Source organism: Talpa europaea (genome assembly GCF_964194135.1).
Source record: "Talpa europaea genome assembly, chromosome: 9".
NCBI classification, from domain to species: Eukaryota; Metazoa; Chordata; class Mammalia; order Eulipotyphla; family Talpidae; genus Talpa; species Talpa europaea.
In genome coordinates this window covers 76,432,794-76,450,571 of record NC_140076.1, presented here as the reverse complement: position 1 = coordinate 76,450,571, position 17,778 = coordinate 76,432,794, and the positions used below count along the sequence as shown (strand labels likewise).

General features: G+C 50.7%; 3 protein-coding genes across 5 annotated transcripts; 2 read left to right on the top strand and 1 right to left on the bottom strand.

The window, feature by feature from the left end:
- Positions 1–685: 685 nt before the first annotated feature.
- On the top strand, positions 686–5,250 carry TTC24 (tetratricopeptide repeat domain 24; the record flags this gene model as incomplete). Its single annotated transcript, XM_084244004.1, is given in 9 exon segments — positions 686–1,391; positions 1,588–1,791; positions 2,349–2,477; positions 2,644–2,756; positions 3,106–3,204; positions 4,217–4,235; positions 4,238–4,310; positions 4,729–4,850; positions 5,126–5,250. Coding segments are annotated over 9 exon segments (1,590 nt in total).
- Positions 5,251–9,493: 4,243 nt separating this feature from the next.
- Positions 9,494–12,312, top strand: NAXE (NAD(P)HX epimerase; the record flags this gene model as incomplete). Of its 3 annotated transcripts, none has more annotated exons than XM_084243943.1 (6): positions 9,494–9,796; positions 9,934–10,042; positions 10,171–10,281; positions 10,374–10,487; positions 11,602–11,749; positions 12,110–12,312. In XM_084243943.1, exons 1-6 carry the CDS (start codon positions 9,615–9,617, stop codon positions 12,310–12,312), a joined length of 867 nt encoding a protein of 288 aa, XP_084100069.1. In that variant the 5' UTR covers positions 9,494–9,614. The 3 variants fall into 3 exon arrangements, with proteins under 3 accessions (XP_084100069.1, XP_084100067.1, XP_084100068.1); XM_084243941.1 differs by having other exon boundaries at positions 9,570–9,796; positions 10,374–10,505; XM_084243942.1 differs by lacking the exons at positions 10,171–10,281; positions 10,374–10,487 and having other exon boundaries at positions 9,570–9,796.
- Positions 12,313–12,941: 629 nt separating this feature from the next.
- Positions 12,942–17,131, bottom strand: GPATCH4 (G-patch domain containing 4; the record flags this gene model as incomplete). Its single annotated transcript, XM_084243638.1, has 7 exons — positions 12,942–13,952; positions 14,154–14,204; positions 14,455–14,546; positions 15,904–15,990; positions 16,103–16,195; positions 16,276–16,349; positions 17,053–17,131. The coding sequence occupies 7 exons, from the start codon at positions 17,129–17,131 to the stop codon at positions 13,109–13,111; spliced, it is 1,320 nt and encodes a 439-aa protein (XP_084099764.1). The 3' UTR covers positions 12,942–13,108.
- Between the last annotated feature and the right edge of the window lie 647 nt (positions 17,132–17,778).

The following is a 17,778-nucleotide window of genomic DNA, read 5'->3' as shown; positions in this document are numbered from 1 at the left end:
TAACCTGACTTGATCTACATCTTGAGATGAGGCTGGCACCTAGATCCTGGGTGGAGGGCTGCGGGGAGGCACACTGATGTGTGAACAGACGGTGCTGCAGCAGAGGCCCTGTGCGCGCTGTTGATGTTGATGCAGCCACTCATTTATTTATTCACTCAACTATCTTCTTTTATTATAGTAAAATGTATATAGCATGAACTGTACTGCTTAACTCATTCTTAAGCATACAGTTCAGCAGAACATCACCACCATCCATCCACAGAAATTTTTCATCTCCTTGATAAACATTTATTGAGAAACTATGTGCCTGACCCTTGTTCCAAAGAGTAGGGAAAGGCGCAAGTGACGCTGTGTGACAAAGGCCATGTCACTGTGTGACATCAGCATAAGTGCAGTAGGGGTGGAGAAGAAGGACCCAGTTGGTGGAGCGGAGGGAGGCTTTCTGAAGGAAGCCGTGACTTGAACCTTGTCTTGAAGGGGTCTAAGAATTAGGACATTAGGGTGAGTGTTAATGTGGTGCCCAATGGGACGAGTGAAGTAAAGTGAGATGGCAGAGAAATCCTTGACACCTCAAAAGTCACACTGGGCCAGGGTAGAGCTGAAGTGCACTCGAGGGGTCTGTCTTCAGAGAAAGCCCAGAGTGACACATAGATCCCTCTGCTCCCCATTATCAGACACGCTCCCCATGTCTTTCCCCAACTCTGAAGATATATCCCAAGAGCCTGAGCCCGAGTCCTCAAGCTCCAAGAAGAAAAAGAAGAAAAGAAAGTGGCCACAGCAAGAGGCCAACATCCAAGCCCTCACCAGAGCTGGCCATGGGGCCCTACTGGCCGGCAGGAACCATGAAGCTGTGACCAGCTTCCAGAAGGCTTTCCTCCTGGCCACCGAGGCCCCACAAACCAGGGACACCCCCGTTCTCCGGGCCTGTGCCTTCAACCTGGGAGCTGCCTACGTGGAGACTGGGGACCCAGCCAGAGGCCTTGAGCTGCTCCTGCGAGCCCAACCTGAAGAAAAGGCACAGGGCAGGAGTCATGGTGACCAGTGTTTCAATGTGGCTTTGGCCTACCAAGCCCTGGGGGACCTGCCTCAAGCTTTGGCCTGGTACCACAGGGCTCTGGGCCACTACCAGCCACTAGGTGACCAGGGGCAGGCCCAGGCAAAAATGGGAGCCTGCTACCAGGCTCTGGGACAGCCTGAGCTAGCTGCCCATTGTTTGAAGGAAGCGAGCCAGGCCTATGCCCAAGCAGGGCAGCCCCGAGCTGCAGCCCTGGCCCTGGGGGCTGTGGCAGGGTGTATGCTAAAGAGCGGGCAGCATGAGGTACACAAAGTGGTGCAGGTGCTGGAGGAGAGTTGGAGGCTTGCCGAGAGGAGCACTGAGCAGGGACTGCTAGGTGAGACCTTGGGGAAAGGAGGTGTGGAATCTGGGGGAGACTCAGACCTGGTAATACTTTGAGAGGTGGGATAGACGCAGAAGCATTTCTGAGGCTGGGAGAGGGGTTGGGGGACCTTGCAGAGGGGGACAGGTGCACTGGTACAGCCTCAGTCGCTTCTGACCTGGCCTACCAGTGACCGTGGTATGCCCTCTAGGGCAACTCTATAATGACCTAGGCCTGGGCTACTCCCAGCTCCAGCTGTTCCCGCTAGCAGCAGAGGCCTTCCTGCAGGCCTTGCCCCTGTGCCGGGGACCAGGAGAAGAGGCCACCGTGCTAAGCAACCTTGGGATGGCTCACAACGCCCTCGGCAACTATCAGGAGGCCCGTGAGCTTCACCAGAAAGCTGCTGATCTGCATGGTGGGTACCAGGGCTGGGGAATGGGACTGTAACCAAGGGATTTGGAGGGGTTTCCAGCTGGGGCCCCAAGGATAAAAAATGGAGGAATCTTTAGGGCTAGTTCTGGGGCTGGGAAGTCCAGAACTAGGGTGATGAGGGCTGGGGAAGCAGGAGGTGGGCAAGACCAACAGGACAGGGGTATGTGGGCCCAGAGGCTGCATCCTGGAGTTGGGAAGCAGCAGTAGGCAGAGGGAGGAGCACTGCCTGGAAGAGAAGGCAAGAAGGGAGCACAGTGGTTCTTCTGATCATGATTATGAATCATTCTCACTTTCTGAGACTTGGCGTGCACATGTATAAATGTGGAGTTATTAATATTAATATGCCTTGCTTGCCTCCTAGGCTGTTGCATAGTTCAAACTAGCCAGGGGGAGCCATTCAGGCCAAACTAAGGAATGAGCAAGGTTTGGGCCTCTGCACCGCATTGGGACTCAGGAACACTCCCTCCTTTGTTGGGGGATGAGGGTCCTGATGCCCGAGCAGCCAAGTTCCCTCTTAGGATGGAGTTGGTCCTTCATCAGGCGCTGTGGGGCAGCGGTGGGAGCAGGGTCGGAGCTTTGGCAGCCTGGCATTTGCACTGAGTCAGCTCGGGGACCACAAAACTGCCAGAGACAACTTTCTGCATGCTCTGCAGGCTGCCCAGGATGCTGGTGAGACTGAGGGCTTAGCAGGTGACTTGGGGGTGGGGAACTCAAAATTGAGGGAACTTGGGGTAGGAGGGGTGACAGATGGGGGGGTCTTGGGGTGGGGATAACTCCAGATGGAAGGGTCAGTTTTGTGGCATGCCATGAGAGGACTACTTAGCCTCTTCCCCAGGGGACACGAAGGGGCAGTGGCAGGCCTGTGAGGGACTGGGAGCTGCGGCAGCCAGTCTGGGACAGCACCATCAGGCCTTGCAGTACTATAAGGAAGCACTGGCCCGGTGCCAGGTAAGACTCTCCACTTGGGAATCTAACTTCCCTGCTATCCCTCTGGATGCTATCCAGCTTTCCCTTCTCTGGCTGACATTCCTGCCTGGACTCCTTATCTTCACCCCACCACCATCCACTCATCAAACATGCATTGGGCACATTGTGTGCTGGGTCCTAGGACATCAGTGTGAGGAATGCAGTCTCTACCCACGATTATGGGCAGGTGGTGGCAGGACCTTGGCAAAGACACGGGAATGGGGCAGAAGAGACAGGAGACAAAGTCCCCATCTCTCCTCCCTATCCTGTTGCTTTCTTCCCCAATCCCTAGTGGATTGCCCCATCACCCCTTTATCTACCCTCTCCCCAGAAGGAGCCAGATCCTGTGCGAGAGCGGCTGGTGGCCAAGCTAGTGGACGCCATACGGATCCACTTAGCCCAGGGTGGGCTGGTCCCAACACACACCCTGGTAAGATGACACTTGAGATGAGGAGCTGGGGGTAGGGAGATGTGGCCCAGGGCAGGGGTGCGTGGTAAGCAGAGCTGATGTCCTCAGGGATGCTGTGCTTGACTGCTCATGTGTTCATATCCCCAGGGCCTGCATATGGGATATATATCGTTTGCCACCTGGGGGTGGGCGGGGGATAGTGGCATGTCTCCAACCCTAGGGCGGTACCAGTGTTTTGGCTGAGTGGTTTCAGCCCAGAGGGTGAAGATCAAAGGTTGCAATCAAGGATCTTGAGCCAAACCCAGGAACAATCACCTACTTGGCTGCAGTTCCTGAAAGGGCCACAGGATGGAGATAGTGCTCCAAGGAAACTCCTCTCTCTGCTCCTCATTTCCAGATTGGGTGTTGAGGGAGGGACATTGTTCTGTGGGTCTCCACCATGCCTCTTCTCCACTTCTGCTTCACTCTGACTTTACCTCCCGGCCTCTCTCAACAGGTTGATGTCTTTCCAACTGCCTTTTCCCTCTGAGATGCCCTCAGAAAACTTCCCACCCCAGGAATTGAAATTATAGGTTAATATTTATTATCTGTATTTAATAAGTTTTATATCCTATCTTATTTTAAAGATCAGGACACTGTATTTATCATTTTCAAGCAACATTAAGATAGCCTGATACAGGCAGAGGAATGGATTGGTGATCAAAAGACCTGGGTTCCATCCAAAGTCAGCCACCTACTTTTTGTGACTTTGCCCCTGAGGCCCCAGACAGGATGGGGTGATGATTAGGCTCTGGCTCATCTGACAGTGAATGAGCCTGAATTCTAACTTGATAGTTACTAGTGGGAACCTTAACAGAACAAAGGGCCTCAGGCAAGACTTTCATCGCAGACACAGGGCACACCTGGGTTTGTGTCTAGAACATGTTTCTCTGGAGTTGTGTGTCTGCAGGGAACATGCACTCATGCATACACCCACAACTAGGACAGCTTTTTTTTACTCTCAAACTGGTTCCCTTTACTTTGTCATTCCCAGGCCTCAACTCCAGGGAGGCCCAGGCTCCAGGTGGGGCCTGCCCAACAGATACCCCAGCTGGGGCGGGACAGGGTGCAACAGAGGTGCGGCACAGGTGAGGGGCAGGGGTAAAGTTTGGGGGATGGCTGTGACCTCTGGAGGATGTTGAGAGGTGTCTCAGCTACAATGGGACCTTGTAGAGGACCTGGGGAGGAGGGGACTTGGCTGGGGTGCTGCTCTGTCCTGTTCCCTGCCTTTATAGATCTTCAAGTGGATGGGAAATGAAGAATTAGAGGAGAAAGGAAGATGGACCAACAGATGTTCCCATATTTGGCCCCAAGAGAGAGCCACTGTAGGCTGTCCCTGGCTGTGCAACTTCTAGGAAATGGGAATGCTCTCCCCAGCCCTCTGGTTATACCCATGCCTGGACTCTCCTCCCTCCATGAGACTTCCCCCTCCCTGTCTGTCTTACTGACAGTTTCCCAATTCCCACCCCCTCTGCTCCCATGTCTGCTCATCTCTTAAGACCCTAGTCCATTTTCCCTGAACCTTTTCTGGAATGGTTTCTTTGTCCCTGCTTTCAAGGCCTTCCTAGCTTCTGAAACTTTGCATGTTGGAGCCTACAGGTTGAAAGCCTACTGCTTGCTGGTACCAGGTATGGGTGCTTTTCCCACCCTAGCGCTCTGTTCACCAGTCTCTCTCCCCAAGGCTTCCAATCCTGGGAGCACAGTTCCTTGCTATTTGTTGACTTGGATTCACTAATGTCTTCTTTTCAGAGTGTCTTTTTCCTGGCAAGGTGGGTCCCTCCCATGTCTAGCCTCTAAGCGACTCAGGTTTGCCGAGTACCATCCCCTGTGGGCATAGTCCTTGGTGCAACCCCATGTACAATAACCAGTGTGTCCCCTGACAACTCCCTCCTTGTTCTTCCAGAGCTTCCTCTTTTCCACCATGCTGGCTCTCAGTGCAGAGAGGCCTGTGGTAAATGTCTGCCCCTCTCCATCCAGGTCCAGGGCCCAGGACCCATCTTCCATTTGGAGGCCAAGCCCCCTCTATAATGCAAAACTCCGGTATTCTGGTACCCAGTGGCCTCCAAGTCAATAGGTGGGTCTCTGAAGGAAGGTGGGAGATCTGTAAAATGGATAAAAGTGGAGGAGAGATGTGGCTTTAAATGATTTTAATGGTCATGTGTTAAAGTTGGGGGGAAATGTGATTTGGTGCTTTGGGGATATAGCATGTTAGGCCTTGTCTTTGTCTTTCAGTAATCTGAACAACCCTCACCCAGCTCCGGAAGCCCAGGGTATCCCCTGCCTCCTGCATGGTCTGACTGTAGACATTAGAAAAAGGGAGCGTGCTGCTGACTTAGAGCACATGGAGCTTAAACCTGATCCCTCCTGCCCTGAAGCCCACCAGCAGAGGTGAGGACCAAAGAGGGCAGCTGGAGCTGGGGAGGGCTGCCTTCTCCCTCTCTTCCAGTTACTCCCACTGGCAAACCCCTCCCTGCCTCTTCAGGTCATCCAGACGGCCCAGGGAAGCCCCCAGTAGGAACCCTGAGAGGAGACCCACCCAGTCTTGCTTCTGCACAATCATGTGACACAGCATGACCGTCCCAACATACACACTTTAAGGGCCTCTGAGACGGAGCCCCATCCTGGTTGTTCACTGCTGTCTGGACAGGAAAACGGCCTGGCCAGCAAGGCTCTCCTGGACAGGGTGGAAAAGACCTCTGCAGTTTCAGCACTGAGATGTTCTCTTTGCTCCTTATTGGGAGTCTGAACCCCATAGGTAAAAGAAAAAAGGAAAATGGGTGCATTTCCTTCTTTACTTGCTGGATCTAAACCTCATGAATGCTAAGGCCCTTGCCAGTTCTAAAAATTGTGGCTTCTGGGTCAAGAAGCTTTGGAGTCACTGATTCTCTCCAATCCTCCATGTTGTCCTAGGGAGATGTGGAGATAATACTGCAGAAGATATCTCTTAGCCACTTCCTACTGGAGACTAGCAGCTTCTCCACACAGGCCCCCAGGCTCCTCCTCTGCAGCCTGAGGACAAGGCCCAGCAGGTAGCACAGATACTTTGTAACATTTATTGATCTCTTTGCACAGGCCACATACTATTCTAAGTGCTTCATGTTGTTTTCTTCTTTAATCCTCACAGCAAGCCTAAAAGGTGCTATTATAACCCCATTTCACAGATTAGAAAAAGGCAGTACAGAGTTTAGTTTGTCATCCCAGGTCATACAACTGGTAAGTGAAGAACTGGGACTCAAACCTAGGCCACAAGCACCTCCTAGGATGCGGTGCAGCTCTTCTCCTCCGGCAAAGCCATGGCTTACAAAATGTGTCTATACTGGTTGTAGGTGTGAAAGTAATTTGTAATTTAATTAACTATTACATAAATCGATATGTTAAGAGTGAATGCAAGCACTGTTTTTATGAGAACTAAGTTGAATCCTTAGAGGACCTGATTAAGGTGAGTCACTTTCAAAAACTTGTTGAATTAGATGTGAGCAAGATTACTACAAATTATGGGAAAACAAAAAAAAAAAAAATCTAGATGTATTTTGTACTCAGATTGCTTCAAACGCACCATTAAATGTTTGTTCTGCCTTAAGGAAACAAACTGCAATTTGTAGTTTGGTGAAGCTTATGTGAGAAAGAAGATGGAGAACTATAATCACGGTCCCCTCCTCAAAGAAAAGACCCTAGCCACACTCTGACAGACGGCAAATGAATGCATATTTTAAGTTGAAATAAAACAGTCCTGATCATGTCACATAAGGGGGCTTCTACTGTACTCTGAACTTCATAATGAGATTTTGAAGATTTATTAAAATATCTGTAGAGGACCTACTCTGAGCCAGGCGAACTGAGTGCTGGGGACACTGCTGTTAATCTTCCTGATCTAAATGGAGCTTGTTATCCTGTCAGATATAACTTGCTATCCTGTCAGACTAGGAGGGTGTAGCAAAAGCCAAATTAACAATGCCTTCAAAGAGAGAGCTGTATTGTCTTCTCACGTGGCTCAGGGCTGCTATCAGGGCTCTGGAGCTTGAGGAACATGGGCAGGGAGGGGGTGGGGGGCGGCGTGGGGGGGGGTGTTCTGTCTCCTGGTCTAAAAAGGCAGCTCCTGCTCCAGCATAATGCTGTCATTCCAGCCAGCAAGAAGAAAAGAGTAAGTGAATGAAATATTTCTTTATATATATATATATATTTCCATATGTATTTCTATATATCATTTCTGCTCACATTTCACTGGCCAGAGTTTAGGCACATGTGCATGCCTAGTTGAGGCAAGGGACACTAGAAGATGGAGGGTTTAGCTGGGCAGACATGTGGCCAGATAAAACTTCTTTGTTACCAAAAGAAGAAAGGAGAATGGATTTCAAAGGACATGTAGCCGCTTCTGCCACAAGGGTCAGGCCAATGGCATCTAACATCACTGGCCCTACCACTCAGTAGCTGTATTAACTTAGGAAAATTACTTGACCTCTTTGCTACTCAATTTCCTCATCTATAACCTGAGGATAAAAATACATCCTAGGATTGATAGGGTTAAATCAGACAACACATGAAGCATCTAGAATCCATGCCTACTTCCTAAATTGGTCTTGAAGGCATTTCCTCCCCCTGCCCCGCCCCAGAACTCCAAAAGTCTGAGGGGCAGCAAGAAGATGGCCAGATCTTGGGCACCACCTTCCTATTATGGTTATTTTACAAATTCTGGGTGTCTGTGGGTGATGGTGGGGTGGGGGTGGGATATGTTTTGTGCCATTATTTTTACAGTTAAATCTTACCTCATCTCCTTGGAATAAAGTAGTAGTGACAGCCATTTACTTACACATTTCTACATCTGGGGAGGCAGTTCAGGGAAGAATAATGCTTAAGAGTGCAGACTCTAGGTCAAGTTGGCACCAACAGCTGCTATCCCTGTGTCACTGGGCATGTCATTCAACATCTGTGAGACTCAGTTTTCTCATCTGTGACCTGGGAATACAACAGGGTTGCTGTGACGATGAAGTAAGATGAGCCATATTAGTATCAGGCACACAGAAGTTTTCAAAATGTCATCTTTGACCAAAAAACATGCTTTGCATTGTGTTTGAGAAATGAATCTTCAGAATCACCAAATTAGTTTTTTCAAACAGGCCTGTGGGGAATCTTGATTAATATATAAAATTGAAGCTACTTATATACAGATGAAATTATAAAGTTAATGAGGTCTTGAATAATGTCATCCAATTGTAATGTACAGTGTACATTACACTGTACATTTGATCAGTAAATTTGATTTCCAATGACACTGCCCAACAAATACAATTTTCTACTATAACCAGCCTGATAAATTCAATTCCCTACAGCAAACATGTAAAATAAGCATAGCTGGAGGCCAGTGGTACATCCCATTGATGATAAACCTCTTACAATTAAAAGGGAGATTGTGAAAGTAGTGAATTAGCCATGTAATTCATGATACATACTCTAGACACACATATATAAATGCTATTTCAGATACAGATAGATAAAGATACTAAGCTGGATACATATATCTAGCATAAAAACAGGACCTTCATTCCACCTGGATAATTATCTTTATCTTAGTACTCTAATGGCATCTTCTCACTGATGCAAGAGGGTGTTTATATTTTTAAAGTTTTGGATAAAAAACTGAGTCCTGAAAAAAAAAAATTGAGTCCTCCTCCTCAAGTTTTTCTTGAAATATCATGATGACCTGAAGTAATGGTTTCAACTATATTTTTAACCATGGCATACTCAGCCTATTTATGGTTTACCACCTTCTATTTCCATTGTCATTTTCTTGATAAAAAGAGACAACTATTATGAATGATTAGGGAAGTAGAGTGGTATACTTTAAAACAGGGTAAGTGAAAGTATGGTGGGGAGAATGCAAATGGGGAGAATCTTAAGTTACATACAATGCCTGGAGTGTAAATAAGACCATTACTTTAATTTATTGAGCCCTATGTACCAGGCCTGTGTAACCAGTCTATAAAGTCTGTGTGGACCCTCACCCCTATTAACAGGCAGGAAACTGAAACCAGTGGTGGCCAAGGTCACCAAGCTAGTTACCAGAACGGCAGGAGCCCGGCTAAGGGCTATGCTAAACATGAGTTATCAAAGGGCGGTTGGGAGCAAAGCACTTTGGTCCATTTGGAAACGTGAGGCAAAATCCTCCAGAATCTTGTTCTCGAGAAAGGCGACTGCAAAGCAGGGCGCCCTGACGCGGCCGCAGCCGAGCGCGCTGACCGCCCAGCAGCCAGCGGCGGAGAGAAGGCGGCGCGCGCCCGGCGTTCCGGGTCCGTTCGCAGGAGAGCGCCTGCGCGTTGGCCTCCCGCGTGGGGCTGGGGCGAGGCGCCGCGCATGCGCCGCGCCGGGCGGGCCGGGGGGCGCGCTCTGCGAGCTGGATGTCCGGGTTGCGGGCGCTGTTGGGACTCGGGCTGCTGGTCGCGGGCTCGCGCCTGCCGCGCACCAGACTCCAGGCGGGCGCCTGTTGCGCCGGCCCCACCTGGTGGGGGCCGCAGCGGCTGGTCTCTGGCGGCCGCGGGGACCCAGAGGTCATGGCGAGCACCGCGGTGAAGTACCTGAGGTAGGCGAGGCGGGCGCTCGGGGCACACGCTGGACCCGAGTGGAGTGTCTCCCTCCGGCGGGCGGGGCCTGGGGCCGCCGCGCCTTCTGCAGGTCAGAGCACCCGAGGGCGGGAACTCAGGCTTTGGGTTTCCTCAGCCAGGAGGAGGCCCAGGCGGTGGACGAGGAGCTATTTAATGAATACCAGTTCAGCGTAGACCAACTTATGGAGCTGGCTGGGCTGAGCTGTGCCACAGCCATTGCCAAGGTCAGTGCTGCAACTCCCGATGAATCACTGCAAGCCCCCAGGCCCAATGGAGTGGTTGGGACAGATGGCCAAGCCCGGGCTTGTTGCTGGCCAAAACCCTTCTGAATTTCCTTTGATTCTGCCTTCAGGCATATCCCCCCACGTCTTTGTCCAGGAGTCCCCCTACTGTCCTGGTTATCTGTGGCCCAGGGAATAATGGAGGAGATGGCCTGGTCTGTGCTCGACACCTCAAACTCTTTGTGAGTGTATGGGGAAGGGCTGTGGGGAACACTTTTTGGGTACTATCCAAAAGATGGAGTTGAAGTACTCTTTTCCTTTTCTTTCCTCGTAGGGCTACCAGCCAACCATCTATTATCCTAAAAGACCCAACAAACCACTCTTCACTGCCCTGGTGACGCAGTGTCAGAAAATGGACATCGCTTTCCTTGGTGAAATGCCCTCGGAAGTAGGTGGCTCCAATTCAGTACCCTCCTCTACGATGACCAGTGCCTGGCTTCTGCTCTTTCCCAAGTTTCCAGGCTGAACTCACCTGCTTATCTTTCTCTCTAGAGTATGATATACTCTTAAGAGGGCAGGAATAGTGCCTGGCACACACAGGTGTTTAAAGTATGCTCTTTGAGTAGTGGTGTGAGCGCCACCTCCATCTGGTGTGCTCAAGTCCCAACACCACCTTCTCTAAGGCTCCTTTCTGTGCATCTCCCCCATCATTCCTTTCATTCTATGGTTGGATTCTCTTCCCCCCCACCCCATTCCATGTTTACTATTTATAGCAGTAAACATATTACCTGCCCCTAGCAAGGCTGAAAGGACAGTTTCATCCTAAACCCTTTCTGCAGTAGTATGTATTTGGAGTGGAAACTTGAGAATGTTTTCATTTTTTTCATATTTCATTTTTTATGCATACAAGGGCTGGGGTGCAGGCCAGAGGTGTGGGAGGTGAGAGAATTCACTAGAGACAGAGTAGGAAACAGAACAAGCAGATCTACTGAAATACACTTCTGAGGGGAGCAGCAGGTAAGACAGGAGAGGTCTCCCGCGCCATGTGGGATTCTCGCTGGCCGGCCGGGATCGAACCTGCGCTGCAGAGGCTACAGATAGCTTCACAGCACTGTGCTCAACCGCCTGCGCCACCAGCGGAGGCCCTGTTTTTAATTTCTTAACACATTTTACAGATGTCAGATTCCAGAATCTGTGTTCTCCTGACTATACCACACAGGCCAGAGTTACATTTTATAGATGAAGAGACTGTGGGGACAGAGAAGGGGATCAGATCATGGCAGAGCCCAAACCTGGCCCTCCAACACCCAGTCTCAGGCTATCCCACCCTGTAATCTCCCCAAGAGCTGGCAGGCACTCAGAAAAGAAAATGTGTCTGGATTCAGTTTGATCTCAATCAGTGATGAACTAGTGCTTAGCTCTAGGCCACAGAATACCATCTAAATGGGATAAAATTATGTTTGTGCCTCTGCGAGTGGCTGTGGGTAAAAGACTGTGCTCCCATTAGGGGCTTTGTGCAGTGCTGGCTCTGATATCCTCCCCTTTTTTCTGCTCCACCACAGCCCATGTTGATCGATGAACTCTATGACCTAGTGGTGGATGCCATCTTTGGCTTCAGCTTCAAGGGTGATGTTCGGGAGCCATTCCGCGGAATCCTGAATGTCCTGAATGGACTCACTGTGCCTATCGCCAGCATCGACATTCCCTCAGGTGCTGGGTCGAAGGGGGGTGGGGGGGTGGAGATGGATTCTGACCCTCTCCTGTTCTGAGATAGGCATTAGGAGTCCTGATTCTTGAAAGCTTAGACCAAGCCTGAACCAAGCTGAATTTAGAGAACAGAACATAGTTTTATGGCTCCCCATAGCTGGAGCCACGCAGCCTGGGGCGCAAAGTTCAGGAGTGCTCCTTCATGTTGGCTCCCAGAGAACAAAGCACAAGGGTACATGGAGCGCCAAGGATGCAAGTTCCTCAAGTGGGAACCCAAGGGGCTTCCCACTACCCTAGGAAAGGGGTAGAAGGGGCTAGACATCTGGCTTTTTCCACTCTTCCTGAATACCACTCTCTTTTCAGGATGGGATGTGGAGAAGGGGAACCCTGGAGGTATCCAGCCAGACCTGCTCATCTCCCTGACAGCACCCAAAAAGTCTGCAACTCAGTTTACCGGTCGTTACCACTATCTGGGGGGTCGTTTCGTGCCATCTGCTCTGGAAAAGAAGTACCAGCTGAACCTGCCAGCCTACCCTGACACAGAGTGTGTCTACCGTCTGCAGTGAGGGACTGTGGGTGGGCATTCTTCCCAATAAAGACTTAGTTCCTCTCTCTTCCCAAACTGTGGAGTCCCCAGAGCTCTTCTGGCAATGAGGACTAATGTGTGGCAAGAGCCAAAAAAACAACACTGGAGATATGGGGCCATCTCCGGGAGAACAGAACTGGCAAGAGGGGTTATTACAGCCTTTTAGGGGCAGTGAAAATGACTTTCAGTTGTCGGAAAAGGCTCCTAAGTGAGGTGTGCTGTTCTTTGCACACAACTGTTACCCATGGAGGAGGCAGACAGGGATGCTGAATGAGGTTCTCTAGTTTTAACAATGTGGCAAGACTCGAGGGTCCCAGAAGTGACCTCTTGAAAGGTATACAAGGACACAGTGAAATGGTATTCAGGACCCCCAGGCTGGGAAGATGTCAGGACTTACACATAGGCCGGCAGCCTAGGCCAACGTTTATTGAAGCACAGGATAGTGTTAGAATCTAGCCACTGTAAGTGGAATTCGGCCCATGACTTAAATTTGTATGTTTTTCTAGCCTTCACAATATTTCACAGTGCTTTTCAGATAAGTCTACGTTTTCAGTTTTTTTTAAAGCAGGGATGTCCCTTAGGAGGGTAGCTGCAGCCCTGTGCCCCCAGCACTCCTGTCCTCCTAGGCACCAGAGTTCAGGCTCTGGCCAACTGCAGTTCTGGAGTGGTTCCGTCCTTGAAGGGATGCCTCATGGAGGGGATGGGGGCTTGCACAGACCCGTTTCTCTGAGGCTTCAACTCCTTAAAAGAAACGGAACCCCACCTTGTCCTGATCTTCAGTCTTTCTTCTTTTGTTTCTTCTTTTTGGTTCTCTGGTCTGAGCTGGCTCCAGATCTTTCCTCCTCTGGTTGCCGCCATTCCCTCTTCTTACCTTGGCCACTTAAGCTGTTGTGTGCTCTGCTCTCTGCACCCCCAGTCCTTCCGCACTCGCCTTCATCCCTTCCGTTCCGGACCTCCTCTTGGTGCCATTGTCTTTTCTTCTTGCTTCTGTTTTTCCTATTACCACAGTCTCTGCCTTCTGCTTTCCTGGTCCCACCACCTACAACAGCCTCCTCAGCGTCCTCCTCCGTGTCCAGGTCCCTCTCCTCTGCATGCCGCCGCCTCTTCTTGCTTCTTCTGTGTGGGCCTGTAGATGCTGTGCTCTCCACCTCCTCTGCCCTGACACCATCTGCAGCCTCTTCATCTCCTCCTGTGTCTGAGACCTCCATCTTCTCTCCATGGTGTTGCCTCTTCTTCCTTTTCCTACAGGACTTCTTGGTTTGTTCTGGGCTCTTAAATTCCCCAAGGCCCTCTATTCCTATAGCCTCTTCCTCCTCCTTCCCTACAGCTGCTCCCTCGCTCTCATCTGTGGCCTTTCCTTGATGTCGTCTTTTCTTCTTCTTCTTCCTGATGCCCTGCTCAGTGTGTTCTGGGTATTCCTCTTCTGTATTCCTTTCAGTTGCTGTAGGCTCTTCCTCCTCTTTCTCCTTCCTTTTCTTTTTCTTTTTTTTGGGGGGCTTGCTCTCAGACTGCAGTTGAGGTGTCCCAGGGTTCTGGCCTTTGAGATGAGCCAGGAAGGCCTGTTCCTGAGCCTCTAACCGAGCCAGCTTAGCCTTCATTGTGATCCCAAGACGGGCAGCCCTGAAACAGATGGGGCCTAAGTCAGAGGGCGGAGCCCAGGGAAAGCCGGTAAGGAGGTGCTACCTGTCTTCAGGCAGTTTCACAGAGAGGCAGACAGAGGACTCAGTTCCCTGGGGTAAGAAGAGTGAAGAAGTGGCACAGGCCTCAGGGTGGGCTTATGATGCAGCGAAAAGGGAACCCAAGTAGCAAACCACTACTTACTTGTGTGCTGTTCGCCCCTCGCAGGCCTGGAGCAGCATCTCGTCCGTCAGACTGAAGGGACAGCGGGGGAAAGAACGAAGACATAGCTGGTGGAGAGGTCTGACCTCTAGCCCCCCTAACACATTCCTTCAGCACCTAGTTCCTGGTCATGACCTGGCACTTTCTAGGTACAGGGGACACAAAGCCTAGCACAGCACATTTCCGCCCCCAGAGCAGCCGGCCAAGAGTTAGACTCTGTCCTTTCTCTTGAGATTTGAAGCATCTCCTCCCACATGCCCCCAGCACTAAAATGAAGTCTCACATCTTTGGTGGCTTGGACTCCTGGTTGTCATCATCACTGCAGTTCTCCAAGTCTTTGTCTGGCTTCTCTCCACCTGAAGTCAGTGTGGCCATCTAGGAGAGGTCATGGGGTGGACAAGGCCCAGTCAATACCACAGCCATCTCTCTTCTCTCCTAGAAGCCCCCCAGGAGTTCACAGCCACCGGCACCCCTGTGCCAGTACCCAAACACCTTGCAGCCCCACAAAGAGGCATGTCAATCTGCATACTTCAACTAGGCAGGAGGAGGGCTGCAGTTGCTGGGGTAGAGGTATCAGGTGAGTAGCCCTGACTTCCCTGGCTCACAGCTGGCAAGTGGGCAAACAAGGAGAAGGGAGGAAGAAATATCCTATATCATGCCTTCACCGTGGGACAGTGTCCCCTGGTGTCATCCCAAGGCACCAGTAACTGACAATAAAAATGGCATTTCACATTCCCACACCTTCGCACAGTACTTTAGTCAGACTAACTGAGAACCTACTATGGGCCAAACGGTTGGAGATAGAGTGGACGAGTAAGAATGAGATGGGAACAGCACAGATGGAACTAACATGGTGAGGGGAAAGGAGTGTGGCAGAACACGGCCATTATGACAAGTGTTGTCTGTGCTAGAGGGGGTATCCAAAAAACTGAAGGTGAGAGAAAATGATTCCTTCAAAAAGAACACACAAATTCCACATGGCTGAGGTGTAAGGTCCTGAGAGAAGCAGCAAGAGATGAAGCTGGAGAAGGAAGGACAGGCATCAATGACCATGTGAGCCAATCTGATAAATCTGTACTGTGTCATCCTCGGTCAAAGAGGAGCCAGTGACACTTGTGTTTTAGGGTGAGTACTCTGGATGCCTGGTGGACAGACTGGGTAGGGTAGGGAGTGAGACTAGAGGTGAAGAGTCCAGATGTGTAGCTGTGGAAGTAGTTAGGCAAGAGATGATGATGGTCTGAACTGGGGTTGGAGATGCCACAGGGATAAAGAGAAACAGAAGGACCTGGTAGGTCAGAGGTGACCACAATGTTAGCGCCCTCCTATTAGGAGATCTGGAAGCCTGGGTAGTCAGCCTGTCTGCTGTTACTAGCCAGCTGGGGCTCTTCAGCAAGCCACTTCTTCCCTTTTGGCTACATCTGCAAAATAACGATGAGCCAGATAATATCTCAGGTCTCCTATGGCTTCTGAGTCCTTTTGAATCAGATACCCTCTCCCTCCCCAACTCTGCTCTTGACTGGGCTCTACGTCCCACTCCCCACTGTTGCCTGCTCAACAGCTGGTAGTTCCATGTAGTCCAAAGATCTCAAGTCTCGCTGAGGCTCTGGCAGGCTAAGCAACAGCATGTTCCCACCATATTAGGACAGTCCTGAAAATAGGTAGCACATAAAAGGCCCCAAGGGAAACCATGGAAGGAAAAAAGAACGGCCCCTCTCACCCCCAATTCTAGTACCTTCACAAACTTCTGATACAGCAAATTGGGCTTGGGACGATTGTGCCGGGGGGTCTCCGTAGAAAGGTGCCTTATCTGTACACCATCCTGTGGGGAAGTATCCGTGAGTGGGTCTTGCCATGTCTCCCTCACCCCCACATGCCCCAGACCCTGTCTTTAGGCGCAGATCCTGTCATGTGCCTGTCTATAGAGCTCATACCTGATTCGTTTCCACTACCAAGCTGGCAGCAGTCTTGTTGAAGAGCTCATTCCACCAGTGGTTTGTGAACTCCTTGGCAGGGTCATGTCCCACCTGCCAGAGGAAAAAGTCTAACCTGTGAGGACCGATCCCCTGTCCATAAGGGTCCCCTTTCCCAGCCTTCCCAGTCTTACCCCATGAGTGTCCTGTTTCAGCGTCACCTTGAGGGCCTGGGTGATTCCATTCTCCTTCCGGCCCAGGCCTTTGCCTGCAGAGGACAGGGAGTGACTTGGCTTGTTCAGCTGCCTGCACTGAGCCCTCACAAAGCACCTTCAACACATGCCACCGCTTGCCATTCCCAACACCTACCACTGGGCCCATTCTTTGCAGTACCTCTCCAAGCAGGCCCCTGCCTTTGTCTGAGCCCAGATTATCTTTTCCTTCACAACTCTCAGGATAGAGGTCATGTCTCTTCCCCCCTCTCCCAGACCCCCTTACACTTCTCTCTCACTACTCACATCAAAATTTTCGTACTCTTCCCTTTTCTGGAAGTCAGACATTATTATTATTTTTTAAAGATTTATTTATTTATTTATGCAAGCACTGGGTACAGTCAGAAGCGCAGGAGGGTGAGAGAAGTCACCAGAGCCAAATCGGGGAACAGAACAGGCAGACCGATGAAATACACTGCTGGGGGGAGCAGCGGGCGGCAGGAGAGGTCTGCGTGCCATGTGGGACCCTCGCCGGTGGCCGGGGATTGAACCAGCGCTGCAGAGGCTGCGGGCAGCCTCGCAGCCGAGCGCTCAACTGCTGTGCCACCGGGGAGGCCCAGACATTTGATTCTTTGACAAACTTCCCTTTAAGCGAGCTTTTCCTTCTACTATCGAATGGGCTACATGGGGTAATCCAGAGAGCTACTGCTTCCTGGAGCAAAGGGTCAGCAGGGAGTGGGGTGGGGGTGGAAGAATTACCTTGAGTCCATCCATGCTTTAGCAGCTGCTCCTCAGCAAACTTCATCCCACGACTCTTGACTTCTGGGGCGATACTCATGGTAAGGAGAATCACTGTCCTTAAGCCTTCACCAAAGAAGAGGTCACTATCATTCCTTTAAGAGGAAAGGAGAAAGGAGGAAGCCCCCAAATCATCCATCAACCCCATCCTGACTGCTCTTACAAAAATCCTTTCCTGAGCCTGGGGCAAAGACAAAGGAAGGCAAAGCCCTGGTCCTTGTGTTACAGGTCCCAACACCCAAGAGGGGCTCCTTTGCCTTTAAGGTAAAGAATTCACCAGAGGGAGTTAGGTGTAGCTGAATCAGGCAATGCTTTATTAGAGACTCATGCATGAAGGAACCAGTGCCTGAAAGGAGAATTTAGCTTGGCTCCTCAAGGGAGTCAGGAGGAGATATTTAAAGGATAGTTTCATGAGGCAAGGTGGAGAGCTGAGGCGGGGCAGAGCAGAGCAGTCACAGCTTGTTCTGGACTGGGCTACACCCAGGCACGTGCAGACGGGGTACATTCCAGCTGTACGTGTGGGTTCTCAGCTCTCTCCCTCCAGGAAAAAATGAGATAATCACTAGTCAGCATCTAATGCTTTTTTATCTATCGTGGCACCTCATGGTCAGTGTGGTGGCAAATTGTTTGGACAGGGCACCCCAGACCATGATCTAGTCCACCTGCTCAAACAGGCCGGGGACAGCT